Source organism: Anguilla anguilla, chromosome 1 (assembly GCF_013347855.1).
Source record: "Anguilla anguilla isolate fAngAng1 chromosome 1, fAngAng1.pri, whole genome shotgun sequence".
Classification (NCBI taxonomy): Eukaryota; Metazoa; Chordata; class Actinopteri; order Anguilliformes; family Anguillidae; genus Anguilla; species Anguilla anguilla.
Genome location: NC_049201.1, coordinates 27497113 through 27513475, shown reverse-complemented (window position 1 = coordinate 27513475; position 16363 = coordinate 27497113). Strand labels below are relative to the sequence as shown.

The 16363-nt window shown below is 38.5% G+C and overlaps 1 protein-coding gene across 3 annotated transcripts in view; it reads right to left on the bottom strand.

The window, feature by feature from the left end:
- crim1 (cysteine rich transmembrane BMP regulator 1 (chordin-like)) overlaps window positions 1-16363 on the bottom strand; it is a 119359-nt gene that overhangs the window by 92054 nt on the left and 10942 nt on the right. For all 3 annotated transcript variants that reach the window (XM_035423999.1, XM_035424007.1, XM_035424014.1), the window contains exon 2: window positions 11080-11253. In XM_035423999.1, the coding sequence (XP_035279890.1) occupies window positions 11080-11253 (174 nt within the window). The remainder of the gene's footprint in view (window positions 1-11079; window positions 11254-16363) is intronic.

The following is a 16363-nucleotide window of genomic DNA, read 5'->3' as shown; positions in this document are numbered from 1 at the left end:
CCCCCCTCTCCCGCCCCCCCTTTCAAAAAAATTCGGTACTGTAATACTGCCAGAGAGCAGAGACACAACTCAACAGAAGGAATGCAAGGCATTTCCTTTAATGTCCTTTGGCTATGCTGGGTCAGAAGACCAGCTCTCGGAATGATCAAACTGCAAGAGAACAAAACTTCCTTCACCAAAAAAAGAAAAAGAAATAAAGCTTCATTCCTCTGTCTGCCCCTCAATATAAGTCTGATATACCAGCTTTAAGAATATGTTATATAATGTCTGCAATGCATTACCTACTTCCCTTCTAACAGATAGAGAAGGGCTGAAGTCTCAACTCTGAACTGAAATTACAACTTTGAATGGAGATGGGGTCATTACTTTTTTAGATAGTGTACTGTCTAAAAGTATGACCTATGAAATTATTTTAATACGTCCATTTCATTCACAGAAACTGCAGGAGATGATGAGAAAACGGTAAATGCAAACTGCATGAAAAATCCATGAATATGTATAATTTACGAAAACAGAATCTGAAATGCCGTGCAGGGGTTCTCATGCTTAAATGTATAGATGATGATCATTTCACAATGCATGCTGTTCCCCCAAAAGGAGAACGTTTAAATGAACAGAGCCAGTCCAGTTTACCGCTCCCTGTCTGTCATTTACCTGTGAGCTTTAATTAAAATTTTATTCTCCCCTTTTCTTCAGACACACGGTATTTTCAAAGCTATAAAGAATGCAACAGAAGCTCGTTAGTAACACTTTTAAATACAAAGGGTGGTCTTCTTTGTTTTTTTCCCCTTAGATTTTCTCCCACAAGTTCAAAGCATGTAGTTTGCTTTAGACATACTTTCAGGCCACTGTATTTTATAGTAATTATGAATAGCTGAGATAGAAATGCATGGTACCCAGTATATTCGCCAGCTGCCTGTATAATTTAATGATTTTTGACAAGACTGTGGAGCTGAGCACTTTTAATACTATAGTTCAAGCCACAGTGGAACATACATTACGTTTTACTGCTCACTTCACAGAGTGAAGGTATGTGACCTGACATTTTCCAAGACTGGGAACAAAAGCGGGAGGTCCAGGACATTTTTTTTTTTTTACCTAGTTCCTCAATAGGAATGAACTGTCAACAAAAATGCACTTTAAGAATACTGAACTAATAAATAAATAATTTAATGTATACAATGCAGAAATGACCTGTCTCATTCAGTAACCGTGATTATTTCCAGCTAAGCTAGACAACCTGCATTTTTGCATCAGGCCTACATGGCATGCATAAATACATGGGAAGTAACACTTAATTAATTATGTAAATACAGAGAGCATCCATTAAAGTAACCAAATGTTTGTGTGCGTGCGTGTGGGTGTGTGTGTGTGTGTATATGCGTGTGTTTGTATGTTTCCCTGATATATTCCCCACACAATACTTTTTTATTCATGCTACATCCAAAGAGGCATCTTTTTAATGCAATTTAGGATCATTACTGTTAATAGCGTGGTACCTGCTTCTTTAAAACATGTGCATTTACATACCCATGTGCACTGTATGTGCCATAATGAATATTTATACTTGTGGGTGTATATATGCATGTTGTATTTTACATTATGTTGATAGATATCTCATCCTTCTCCTGCAGGGAATTGTGGGAGGGGTAAGGGGTGATGGAATGTTCAAGATGGGGAAGAATATGAGCTGTATATGTATTCATATATAGTGTCTTTTTGGCTGGACCGCAACAGCGGGGCCAGCCCTACAAACGGGAATGTCTGTAAGTGACTGACTGACTGACTGAGTGATGAAGTTACACCATTGGTCGGCCACATCACGTGTGTTAGGCCCAGCCATATACTAGGTTTTAACCTGGTCTTGTTTTATATGCTTTTAACTAAAATATACCAGGGAAAAGAGATCACCTTCATCAATTCAATTCAATCAAGCTTATGACTTCTGAAATGTGTGCACTGTTTAAACTGCTCTTTACAGCGTACAGTGGAAGTGTCACCACACAGAACCCAGAACTCGCAAAATTTCTGCATAGATTTTCCAACATCTTTTGCCTGTGGGAAATGAAATATTCTTCATGTAGTAGATTTCAACCTCTCTTTCCAGCATCCACTCTTGGTGATTTAAAAGTGTAGATGTTGGTAACAAATGTATGTTGCATTTTTAGGGCCTTCAGCACAGTGTGTTAGGAAAAAAAACACCTGTCCTGTGCTTTCTGTCATTTAAAATTTAAAGGCCATGCATTAACTCAGCTTAGCTTTTTATAATCAACATAAACACTGGAAAAGCCAGTAAAATCGGTGTGTTTCCATGGTGACATGACCCGTAAGGCAGAGGTTCCCCCATTGCTATTCAATCAAGACAGGCTGCTTTAGCTTGAGAGTTCATCTAATTTTCAGCTTTTTGGACTAGGTTGGTTTTTAATCTCTGAAATCCTGTTTGGAGAACCCGTTGCCAAAACACAGCAATGCACTCCTTTTCCCACTTGACTGGTGTTGAAGCCGATTATGTGTCCTGTGCTTGGGTGTGAAACTTCAGGTTGGATAGTCATCATTCCAAAGAGCAAAAGGCTTGTAAATTCAAGAACCTCGGACATGAAGGTATTTTAGTACAGAGTAATGCAGGAGCAACGTACATAGATGCTATGGCCAATACCGCTCTGCTTGGCCACAGCCAGCACTGGCGTGGACAGTTTGGTTCCAGACGTTGAGGTGTGTCACGAGTCCACAGCTTCAGCTGGACAGCCGCTGCTAGACATTCACCAAAACATAAAAAACATATATAACAACATAGCATCGGTTTTAGTGTCGCTTCACCGATGACCAATAAAATACCAAGCTGATTTCAAATTGCTGCTGTTAACCTATCACACCTTAAATGGGCCTGTGTCTACTTATTTACGGGATCTCCTAATCCTCCACAATCCTTCAAGACTGCTCAGCTCACAAGATGTGCTTCACTACTGGTTCCCACAGTGCAAAGTCCCAATACTATTGCTTACCAAGGAATCAGAAACAATATCCTGCCATTCATAAAGTTGTGTCTCATAATCTACATGGATGTTAAGATGGAGGCCATTTATGGCATTTAAGAATACTCTCCTTGCTGTTGAATCCACGGGTGCCAGGTTTCACCCACCTTGCTAATCCCTGTATCCCTGCTAATGCTGCTGTAATTGCAACTCTTACAGTAAAAAGACATTGCATGCATGCCCATCCGCACTAGATAAAATAAAGAACACCAACAAAAAAGAGGAAGAATAGTCACATTTTAATCCAAAGTCCACTGTCAAAAATCAAAGGGCATACCTGTAGTGTACTTATAGCAACCACTAAAATAGTTTCAATGACGTGTTTATATTGTTTTTCTGTTTGAGCCATTCATTTGATGAAACATTAGCTAAGCTAGCTATCAATAGCTCTATTGCTGAAAACACATGCTTCTGCAAAAATGTCAAATAAGTCTGAGCATAAGAAAGTAAAACACAGCCAATCAAAACTTAACTTCAACATTAATGTTCCATCCTGGCCATCCATAAACCAGCTGAAGCAGGGCAGCAGCCAATCAACACACCATTTAAAAGTTCATATAAATTGTTTAACCCCTTCAGTCACACCGTCACACACATTTTCTCTCAATATTCCCACTTCCACTGTGTTTGAGCTTCTGTTATTTTGTTTCAGTAATTTTTAGAGTATTTCTGACTCTTGAAAACAAAATCCCAAGGGTTACCTTTCAGGAGCAATCAGGATTATGCCTGCAGTCAAAGGATTCAAGAATAGGAACCGTTTTATACACGGTATGTCACTTTCATGGTTGTGTTAAAAAATGGGCTGATAAAGAAGATGTTAAAGGACCATACCGGTATTTTGCATGTTAAAGCCTATTAACAACAAATTTCCATGCTAATAATTACATCAGAATTAAGAAGTCATGGATGCTTGAATTTTGTTCGTGAAACAGTCTGTTCTCTGTGGACTAATTTCTGGCAGAGAAACATTCTATTCTGTCTTCAGGAAATGTGTTACAACTGAAAGTACATGAAGCGTAACGTAATTACAGAAAATGTCATCGATTGATTAAAAGTTTGGTCCTGTATTTACATTTTTGTCGTCTTGCCTCACTCATCTAATCAAAGAGTACTTTAAAGTGAGGACTGATGCTGTTCCGTAGCTACGCAAAAAAAAAATAAAAAAAACAAGTAGCCAAGGATAAATAATTTTGGCAAAGGAATGCGTTGATGAAGTAGGAAGGTCAGTGCTTTTCTGATTTTTCATTAAATATGGCTTTGGGATAGAAGATGTGCACTTATATAAAATTGCTTAGCTAGCAACAATTTTCTTTATTTTATTTTGGTCCCCGCACCTCTGAAATGAATCCAGCACCCCTGGTTGAACGAGTAGCCTAAGAAATGAATCATAAAATCTTAATTTAGAAAAATCTAAAAAAGGAAAAATATCTCACACACAGTATCACGCACCCAAGATAAATTTGCTCCACCAAGAAGACAATATTTTGGCCAGCTAAGTCTTTATCAGGTGAAGTGCAAACATGAACACAATTCCATATGTAGGCAGACCATAAAACAGCTATGTGGCTGTGGAGATATGCCGCAGATTCGACTTTAGTGCGATATACAATTCACCCTCATAGTTACGGCACACATTCTTGGACACAATCTCGCTTTTTTTTATTCTAATGATAAAGCCTGTCCCTGCTGTGGCTAGAAGTGTTGCACACTCCATTATACAGTGAGCTCAATTGTCTTGCCCTCCTATTTGTGACCACTGCGTTCCCCATTTTCTCTCTCACCAAGGTCACTAAGAAAGGCCATTCAGCCTGCGCTGGATCACACTGTGTCACTGAATAGCTAGCAAGAAATTGCATTCATAATCAGTAAAAAGCCAAACCTCACCAGTTGGCAAGTCATACTCTGTCAATGGAAAATATTAATGCTCAATAAAAATGCTGGAAAAAAAAACTGGTATTTGTCAATAGCATTTGGGTACTGCTTGTGCACCAATTTATAATTGCACGTAATTGTTAATCATTAAAATTCTAATTGGAACAATTCAGGAACCACACTGGGCTGATAATTAATTAATGCTCGACGGGGGCCCGCGTTCTATGTTTTTAGCACCAGCATAAAACCAGGGCATAATCGGCACCACCCGGTGACCTAAAAGCTTGCAGCTTGGCCCAAGGGGATCCCAAAGGTCACTGTCCAAGGGGACTTGGCATCACAGTTCTTCCCCTTGAATCTTTGAATGCCAACGGGCACATACATGCACACACATACACACGCGCACGCACATGACCTAAATCCTTGTGTAACGGACTTGTTCTTGCACTCTGCTTTCCTATGTTCCTCCCTCACCCGTGGCAAACACAAAAAACAGACCGAACGCCACTCCGCACAATCACAATCATATACTGTTATTTTGCAATGGCGTGCTTGTGTTGAGCAACGTCTTTATTTTTTAATGAAACTTTCATTTCATTTTTATCTAACGCCGTATGTGTTCAGTGTGATATTATGCTCATTATTATATTTTTCTATTCCACTACATTCCAGAAGTCCGAACTTCAACAACAAAAAAATGGACTGCAGTGTTATTCTAGTTTTTAATACACAGACTAAAAATGAGTTACAGTGTTGTTTTTCCCCACCCTGGAAAACACCCACCATGGTGTTTTATCTGAGGTCTGCACTCGTCTTCAAGTGCAGACACGACCGGAACCTATTTTGACTCTTAATGACACATGCCATTTCTACAGATAGCACATAGTGGTTAGTCTCAAAATCAAACAAAAAAAATCAAGTGATCTCACCTCAACAGATGACAGCTACCTACATGTTTATGATTTGAATCACCCTTTCTCATAAAGATCAAAATTCTGTGAAATATCAACAACAACAGTGTATGAGAACATAAAACTTCTATAAAATATTTCTGAAGAAATGATGAAACAAAGTAATTTCCTCAGAGACGAAAGGAAGGTTTCAGTGTGAAGGGTTTAGTAAAGATGATTGGCATCCCACAGCCAATAACCAATAAGACGTAATATAAAACCTTGGGAAACTTTGTGACCTGTTCCAATAGTCTTCCTACAAAAACAATTTATGTCCCAAGAACCAACAGCTGCAAATCTTGTTCTATTAAATGTATAAAATATAATAAATAATGTCAAAACTGTGATATAATGCAAACCCTTGGAACTAAAAAGAGTTTTTTCCCCTTTCCTTCCCACTTTATTTTGTTTTTGTTTCTACTTGGTGTATGCCTTTAATATTGATGGGGGACAATGGGATAGCTTAATGAGCATACCCACAACCTCTGAGAGGACTTTTTTTCTCACTATTAAAGTTACAAAAGGTAAAATTTTAAGAGTTAAAGAATAAACATCAAGCTGTCGTATCAAAGCACATGAAAGCTTCTAAACATCCGCAGGACAAAGCTGGTGGCCAGAATGCCAAACTGATATACTGCCTTCCCTTTATATTGTGAGAGAAGAGGTCGTTTAATGCGCAGCAGTAATTCCATAGCACGCCTGTGGACCACAGACCACAAAAACACCAGCTCAACTACTGAGTAAGAAATATAATCTCTGACGTGATATGAGGAGCATTACGACAGCAGGGAAAAATTTGAAGGGGGGTGGGGGGGGGGCTGATCTTGCAGAGAACAGAGGCTGTGTACACGTGAGCAACTGTAGAGAAAGAAAGGTAACCAATGAAATAATTGCAGTCAGAGTAAAGACCTGGGCTCAACATCTTGTCCTGATGATCGAGATACCATTTATCTTTTTTCATGCCATAACTGCAAATCTGCTGCCAACATTTCAGCTCCACAACATGCGACCATGGACCAACACAGTGATTACAAGAGAATGTATCCATCAGGAGTCTTCGGACAGCTGGATTTGCATTCTAAGAATAATATGAAACATCCAATCAGTTAAAAGGTGTTCTTATGTTTCACATTAGCCTAGTCCAGGAGAAAACCCATAAAGAAGAATTATTCAAGGTAAAATAAAAAGACATGTGTTCTCTCCAGAGGTCAGCCAATACATCAGCCTGTCGATATCTGGCTTTTGAGGTGGTCAGCATCAAACAATGATGCAGACTTAGAGCTCCCCTTAGGCCAGGGGTCCTCAATCTTATCCAGAAAGGGCCGGTGTAGGTGCAGGCTTTTGTTCCAACCAAGCAGTAACACGCCTGCTTCTACTATTCAACCACTAGAGTCTTTGCTGAGAACCTCAATTAGTAGAATCAGGGGTGTTACTGTTTGGTTGAGACAAAAGCCTGCATGTACACCGGCCATTTCTGGATAAGATTGAGAACTCCTGCCTTAGGGTAATTTGGCATCTGCAGGTAACCTTATGCCTACCGCAGAACATGATGCGATGTTTCTAGCCATACCAGCTGCTTGAGATGAGAAGTTAAGACTATATATTCCTTGCTTTGGAATCTCTATATAAATCATTTCTTGACATTAACATCACGTACAAAATGTAAAGTATAATTTAAACAATTTTGCACCATTAACGAGAAACGTAACTCTACTTAACTTTTCAAAGTTTCAGCACAATAAAGGTAAGTGGTTTTCACACATTGCTATTAGTCTAGCTTACTCAACACAAACACAATACAGAATAGTGGTAAGGGAAGACAGTACAGTGAAGAGAGATTTCACCACGCCATAGCAACAAGAGTGACCCTTGCCTAAGCCTCTCTACATTCAGTTTGTTGGATCAGTAGCACAATCACCACTCCACTTAGTGTAACACAGTCGCTGAAAAGAAAGTTGACAATAACTTTGTATTTTCTTTTCCTGTAATTGCATGTTGTTGTTACAGTACGTCATCATAGGAAAAAATTCCACTGGATAATGAAATGTGAGAAGGTTAAATTGCTATTTTTAAATACGATTTGTGATTACACTTAATAATGGCAGAAACTGTTTCAGCTCTACAAAAAATGTAATACTGTCTGTTTAACTGCATAGAACTGGCAGCAACTGCACACAGCAATAGCTTAGCACATGCCTAATTGAATAATGTAGTCTCAGTCAAATAGAATCAACATTTTACTTCAGGATATAGCTATGATTTGGTAAATCCATATACAATATATTAGATTAATTGATCTCTTATTGGATATTAAATTTTACATTAAAGTCAAGCCAAATCATAACAGTTTTATACTCAGATCTGAAAAAAACAGTACTCTAAAACAAGCAAGAACCATAAGTGGCAATTGACTAATTTCTACTAATTTAACTTTTTAAAAGCTTTTATTTTGAAACTTACTGGATATGTTTACCATAATTTCTTTTAAGCACAGCTGCAATTTCATTGTATTTAGGTGAAAATAGTGGGTGAAAATGTCACTAAACTTCCTTGGTAAAATGTGTCATTTCAGCAAGTTTCATGCACAATTAGTCAGTTATTCTACTGGAAAAGTGATTTCTGTGGTGTTCTGTTGAAGTAAATCTATTCTGTTTATTCATAGTCCAAAAAAGTTGCACACAAGATATTAATAAAAGTTCAAGTTGCTTTCCATTTTGGAGGGATAATTGTGCTGCTTATCTTGATACTGACTCATTAACCAATATGTTTCATATGTTTTCCTAGATGCAAATTGCAACTAATTTTCTCGTTTCAGTCATCAACTATTTAGCTTGTTAGCATGTGAATGTGTAAATACAGTGTACGATCCGATCAGCGCTATCATTTTGTTGATTTTTACAATTAGTTTGGGAGGGGGCCTATATGCTACTGTGACATTAGGTATAAGCAAGCTGTTACTTGCCAATTGTGGATATTTAAAACAGTAGAAACAGACTTTGCTGGTGAACCAATGTGGAGTCACAAAGGCTTTGACCAGTCATCAACTCAGAACATTTCCATGTTTGTTGTTTGTAGAGCAAGCTAATTAGCCACCACATTGGGCCTAAAGATCAAAACAACCTACTGTAACTTCGGAAATAACAAAAACACAAAAAACACAAAGTTTTAAAAAGAAAAATGTGGTGACTGGTGATAATGCAGAGAAATTTTGTGTGGACAATTTATTCTGTTTCTACTACTTTTGCAGACATACGCATAAATACATTTTACCACATTTTTCAAACCATTTTAAAAAATCTTCTAACAGAAAAGGCTGCAGTTTATTTGATCGATAAGTTTCATACTTCTGAGCAAATATACTTTGTTGAGCTAGATAAATGTGTTCATTTAAATTCAATGCACAGTGCAATTCTCATTTTATTTTAAAACGGTGCACTATTAAACAAGACGAATGCACTGGCATTACAGTAGCCATAAACCTATATTTACAGGCTTCGGCTCTAGAAAACCCATCAATCAGCTCCTATTTTTCTCTAAAACTTCCTGTTGAACTTACTGAATAAATGAATAATGCATTTATTTCCTCATGCCCACAACAATGTAAAAACCACCCCCCCCCCCCCCCCCCCGCCCAAAAAACACGAGAAAATATTCATATCGTCATTGCGGCATAAAGGCCTTAATTCCAGACCCTACCGCACAGACAAGCCATGAGACCTATCCATTCCATGCGATTGAAATTAATTCAGTATGAAAAAAATTCTAATGCAGCCATTTGTGCATTGTTGTATTTCTTTCATGACTCACTTTCACAAATTAGGTCATTTGTAAGAAACACACTTAATTCACAGGATGAGATGCACGCTGCCTGAAAAACTGTGCCTAGGGATTTTTTTGTCATGGGTATATTGTGGAAAGACAAAACGCATTTTGTTTCCATTTCAAAAAACAAGTAAATAAACCGAAGACTAATGGAGATGCAGTTCCTATGTTGTACCTTATGTGATTTTTTTATTTTCTCCACTTCTAGTCAACCTGCCATCTTTAATTCAGGGACAAAGAAGTGAAATCAATAATATAAAGAACCTGTAAAGATTGATGAGATACCTGAATAGACTAAAAAACAATTCTCTTTCCACCCTCTGGGTGGAAACGCAGCACACAATAAATAAAAAAAACACTGAAAGTCATGGTTTCCACAAATCAAAAATCCCTCCGACCAAAAAAGAAATGAATTCATACGTAAATACGCATGTTATTTCGCTGAGTTTGTGAACATTTTGAGTGAAATGAGTCCAAGCGAAATGAAATCATGTTTTTTTTTCCAGCCAGCAGTAAGAAGGAAAAAAAAAACCCAAGGTCACTACCTGCCCGTTGTAAACAAGAGGATGAAATGACTTACAGCTGCAAAGGACCTCTTTGTTTCGCGTGTCACCAGGCACTGGGGGAAAGAGCAGGCCTGGTGGCATCTAATGCACTGCAGTTTATACTGGCTGAGATTAAAATAGATTTTGCAATGAAAAGGAGGTGCTTGTATTTTCTGACTTAAAAGTCACACCAGCGTAAAACATATGCCAAGACTTAAGTTGCACCTTCGTAAAACACGCATTAACACAGTTGATTTCCCCCAGAACAAAAAAAAACACATTCCATCGCCTTTTGTTATATGACAATCAATTCCAATATCAGGTTGCTCAGACCCCCCGCATAATTAAGGTCAGAAGGAATAAATGCAACAGGATCACCGCATCTTTGATGGTTGGCATGTTTTGACTAATGATAATAAATAATAGCAAATCTCAAAGTCTGGGGAACACCAGGGTGCCTCTACACTGAGGGTCTTCAAATCATAAAAATGAAAAAAACAAAACTGATGGTTAGCATTTGAAAGTGAAAATTCTATTAAAACATTTGAACAGAAAAAATGTTAATATCCCTACTATGCACACCACATGCTTTCCCCCAGACAATGAAAGCCAACAAATAGGTTGCCAACAAACCATGATTGTTTTACCAGCAACACCACACCACCCCCCCCAAAATAAATGAATAAATTGCAGGTTTAACGGTCAACATTTGAAGTTCACAATTAAGTATATGTCTCTGTCAATGATTACACCCTAATAAACAGGATTAATGCCCAATGCCACAAATGACAGAAGTCCCACAGACCTATTTTTAAACCCTTGATTTGTACCCAAGATCTGAGAGACGTCAAGGCCTACCTTCGATTTTCTTTAAGGCGGCGTGGCAGGCATCTTGGCTCTGGAACTCAAAGGGGTTGTTGCACGTCCGCAGGCTGTCGCATTCACACTTCCCATCAATGATGTTGCAACCGGTAATTAGGTTTTCGTTGCAAGGTTCAAATCCCAAAAGCTGGTCGTCATCCCAGTTTTCATCTGAGTGAAGAGAAGGGAGAATTTTGTTTTGTCAGAACGTCTATATGGAAACGTTTGTCATTGTCGTAATCAGTCAAGGGTGAGTAAATTGAAACAAGACCACTAGCTAGGGGTGGACGCAAACCATTGCGAACTGCACTTCATACATACGTGAGACTGTCCCACAAAAAAAAAAAAAAACTTACAGCAATGAAAGAAAAAGCATTTAAGGTCAATAGGAAATAACCCACTTTTAAAGGGGAACCAAACCCTGCAGGGGACATCTTCTGAAGCGGCTTATTTGACTTTGCTTCAAGCATCTCCTCCTCTCTAAGTGTAGTGTGTGAACCATTTCCACAGTTCAGGAAACATACAGCACTCTGACAGTAAGTTAAGTTTCTACTTCAGTTAATCGGCGAAGCCTCCCATGACACCACAGAAGAACCATGAGAAATAAGTAAGGTGTACATGTTCTCGGCAGTATACCTGTATATTTTTCAGAATACTTCACTACAGCGAAAGGGAATGCAAACCAGACACCATTAAAAACATCCACATGCAAAATGAAATGAATTAAATTTTGGTCGACAAGTAGCAGCAAGTCACCAAGAAAGGTCAATGTTCATGTTCTGCCTTGGTCTTCGTTTCCTGATCTTAAAAAAAGGGAATTTTAACATGCGCTAGAATGCAAATCATTTTCAGTAACTTCCCATAAAACCAGCAAACCTTTTGGATGACTCACTGTGGTAAAACAAAAGTAACTTGATACTTCCTTCATTTTTTAGACCAGCAGAATCAGCACTAGGAATGATGGTACTATGATTTCATGGATTTTAAATACATTATTACTAACAAAAAAACTGCTGTTAGATAGTCCTGTATTTGGTGTGCATCATGATTCAGTGTTAGCATCGTGAGCGTGGTGCAGCATCAAACCTGAATTTGAGAGTGCCAAGCTAATGTAGCAAGGACAGTTCCAGGTGTAGGGCGGTTTACAGAAGCGTGCTCCTTATCAGACCCCCAAAGGGAAACAGACTGTGTTTACTGTGATGCCAGGGGGCCAGCAGGGGTGATAAAGAGACAGTGCTCAGTTGTAAAACATCCTACTGTATCAGCAGGATGTGAAACTTAGGTTCTCCATAATATAGTGTGAACATGTTTTGTATTGTTGGAAAGCTGATGTCACGGGGAACAAGTTGGTGTCTCAGCTACACAGGTTAGCTTGGTGTGATAGGCTTACAGAGATAGCACGAGCAGGATCGTTGATGTACTGTTTTGTAATGAGTGTGTATATTTTATCTTTGGGTATATGAGGGGAAAAGTGCAATACTTCGGGAAGACTTGTCAACACGGTCTCCTACACATCATTTGCGTATAGCAATTCAACTACGAATATATTTTGTACCATTGTGCCATTATTGAACAAACTGTACAATTGCATTCAACTACATTCATTTTGACCTGGCATTCCTCTTTGACAATTACTGCTACACACCTAGCAGTTTTAAGGTCCTAACACACACAGAGAACTCAGGAGACCTGCACCCCGAAGTCACCTGCCTATACACTAGTGCCGTAGCAGGATACACAGGCCAGAGCCACATCCGCGTGTGGCAATAAAGACAGCGATCCATATGGAGCCACACTGCTGGTGGAAAGCAGTCTCCTGCTTCAATACAGAACTTTTAGCACAGAGGAAAGGTCAAAACACTATTTTGGAGTGAGATCTGAGGGGTTACTTACACAGGAGTTTCTCTGTTTTGCATAAAACACTTACTTTAGATATCTACTCACCAGCCTTATTGGTATATGTTCTCTTAGCAGTCTTTGACTGTAGTAGGCTAATACACAGATTAAATCCAGTGTTGAAACCAAGACACAGATACCATCGCAAACTTTCTCGCGAAAGTTTCATAGCGTACACATTATCAAAAATACAGAATTTGCCAATTTTAACCTAATGTAAAAACGATGAAAAATTATGTGTATCGATACTTGTTAGAAACCGTGTCTCATTGTCCCAATATTTTTGCGTTTAACTGTATGTGTTAACTGCAGAGAAACCTAAAGCGACTGAACAAGAAAAGGACGTGAAGGATACATGAAGTGAATTGCATATTCAAAGCAGGCTAGGGCTGCTCCATACTGCGTCAAGAAAGAACATAGAAACGAACATTGAAAGCTTCACGTAGGCAGCTTCTGATAAGCCAGTAGAAATTAAACTGCTTTTAGCCACGTTAATAGATAAATAAATAAATGAATGAAACTGTCAGTGTGTCCGGAAGCACACTAAAAAGTGTTTTATTGTTTCATTATGTCACTTTATCAGACTCTTGCTCCCAACTCGATGACTTTAGACGGACCCAGTGTGTGGTTATAAAGCGAAAGGTGTTATTATAGTTTTTATCAGTGAAAAGCGTGTTCTCAGTAACAAAATGTGACACCCGCTTCAAAATCTTTCTTTCCTCTCTCGCACAATTCAACATCTGTGCAAGGTTTGCAGCACCAAACAGGGATTGGAACAAACTAAAATTGTCAAATGACCCGAAATCATCACTTGCCCTAACAGCAAGTGGCCTAGCAGTTTTGTCTATTTTTCAAGTGGACAAAGCTGTTCTTCAAATGAAGAATAAAACTGACACATGCACACACACACACACACACACACAAACTCACATGCATATGCACACACACACACACATCACTGTCAAACAGACCTTGTAGCATAAACTACAGTTTAAAAACTAGGACATCCAAGACCTCCAGACACTGCTATCTGAAGATAACATGGAGTCCTATTTACAGTATAAACACATTTTTATGGGGAATTTGCAGTTTGTGCCCACATCACAGACCATGTTTGTGCGCTCCCTAATATATTTGTGCTGATAGGTATAAGAAGCATTCTGCTTGTGGCAATTTACCATATAAGGTTTGGGAATAACAGCTTATGCAGAATTCAGGCAGTGATTCTTACTCAAAACTATGAACGCAATGCACCACAATTGCCTTCTGATGAAAATCACTGTACCATGTTGTGAACCTGCCTTGGGCAACTAGATTTCCTTCTGAACTTTTAATCTCACCATCTTACAGTACATGCAGTTGGTGGTGTACTAAGTGGCAAGGTGCCCATACTTGTCTGCCATGCTTACTATTGTTTATTATTTGAAGCAGAAATACCTGCAAGTAAATAATTAAGATAATAATTTTACTATCAATGCAAATAAAATATTAAGGTTGCAGAAAGATGTCATGGTTATCATTGTACCATGGAGAGGTCGGGTCAGCTTCTGTTCAATTAATTCATTGTAACATACACTGTGACCAAAGGGTGCCCTTATTTCTTGAACAATGTATGTACATGCTTTGTTGTGGCTTTTTTGTATTACAAAAAACAATGAAAATGCATTCGCGATGATTATTATATATTTAATTTTGGACTGTATCATTATGTATTAACATATGGACAGTTGAATTCATTAGAAGAGCTAAAAAGACTCCAAAATCCTATACTGTTTTCCCAATGGACGTTTGCTTAGACAACCTTTATCCTTCCCTGTCACTGGAAATGTTTACTATTATTAATATTCAACCTTTTTACGCATCCTCAAAGTTATCAGCCATACGGCGTGTCTAAAATGTAAAGAGTGAATAATAAAAAGGTTGCTCACAAGGAGCAAGTGTTGGGAGAGGACAGTAAAGAAAGACAAAAGTTTATCAAGTCCAGATCACTCCAGCGCATGCCGTCCCCAGAAGTCACAAAGGCAAAGCCAGCCACAGTGTCACCCAGGACATCACCACCATCATCATCATCACGATGATACAACGTTTGGGAGTACAAAAGCCCTTCATTTCACAGAAGCATTCATTTGCCCTGCACAGGCACACCTATTTATTACACATAAATATAAGACGTGAAGGTCCACATCACCCAATTACCACTGTGCATTGCCCACAATTTACTTATGGCTGCCTGCAATTAGCACAGGCCCAGTTTGTATGCATGATGAATTAAGCGTTGCCTTTTCACAAACGTTGTTAAATATGGTTCAGTGAGATTTTGCTGGTCAGGGGATTTTACAACTATTACTCAAGGGAATTTTACTGGCCATGAACATCACTGTACTTTTACACTTGTACACACCTTAGATCCCTATAATTTCAAATATATTGCACATTCTCCACCTTTTAATATTTCAGCACATTATCAAATTTCTCTTATAAAGCGCTACGCCTTTAAAATTAAAGAGTACTTAATGCAGTTGACATTTCATTTTGATTTATGAGTATCAAGGAATCCACTTCAACAACTGAATACAAGTGCACTGCTCCAAAACCAGATTATTGAATCGCTGCAATAATACATTGTACGTTTATTATGTACAAAATTGTCCATTATATTTCTGTACTTGCGCTGACAAAAAGTGCATCTGACATACAGATAACCTCACACTCTCCTTAGTGTGTCTGGAAGGAAATTTATGGTTTCTCAGCTGCTTTCAGTCCCTCAGTGCTCGCTGCTCTTCAAATGATGTTGTTTATAGCCCCAAGATTAGATTTCCATCTCCTAATGATAGATGATCATGTTCGAATGCGCGATTCTTCTGGAACTGGCGGTGTCCAATTAAAGATGGGAAGACTACAACAAACACAGCAAAATGTCCAGTGTAAATTCACCTCTCACAGAGTATATACGAGTCCGATAGGGAACGTATGTAATCTGAACACTTTCCAGTGATGAGATCAATGCATACCTCCCTTGAATCATTCCACTGGTTTGTTACGCTCTCTTGGGCAATACTTCAGGCAACAACAGAAACAATGCTGTCCTTTTACTATTTTCTTACTGGTTTCTAAGACATTAATAACTAAAGCAACTACTGTATGTTATGTCTAGATGTTAAATGGGGTCAAGTCCATTGCAATTCAGGTAATGAACCAAAATTCAATTTGTGCATTGAAAATTCCCAAAATTTTCCTTGAAGAATTTACAGTTAATTCATGGAACTTCAATTCATTTCCTGAATTGACTGACCTGAGAACAGAGCCCAGCCCTGGTTCACTACTCCTTACGGGCAACCCAACTGAAAAATAATCATTGCCATTGGCACTGGAATGTTCGGAAGAA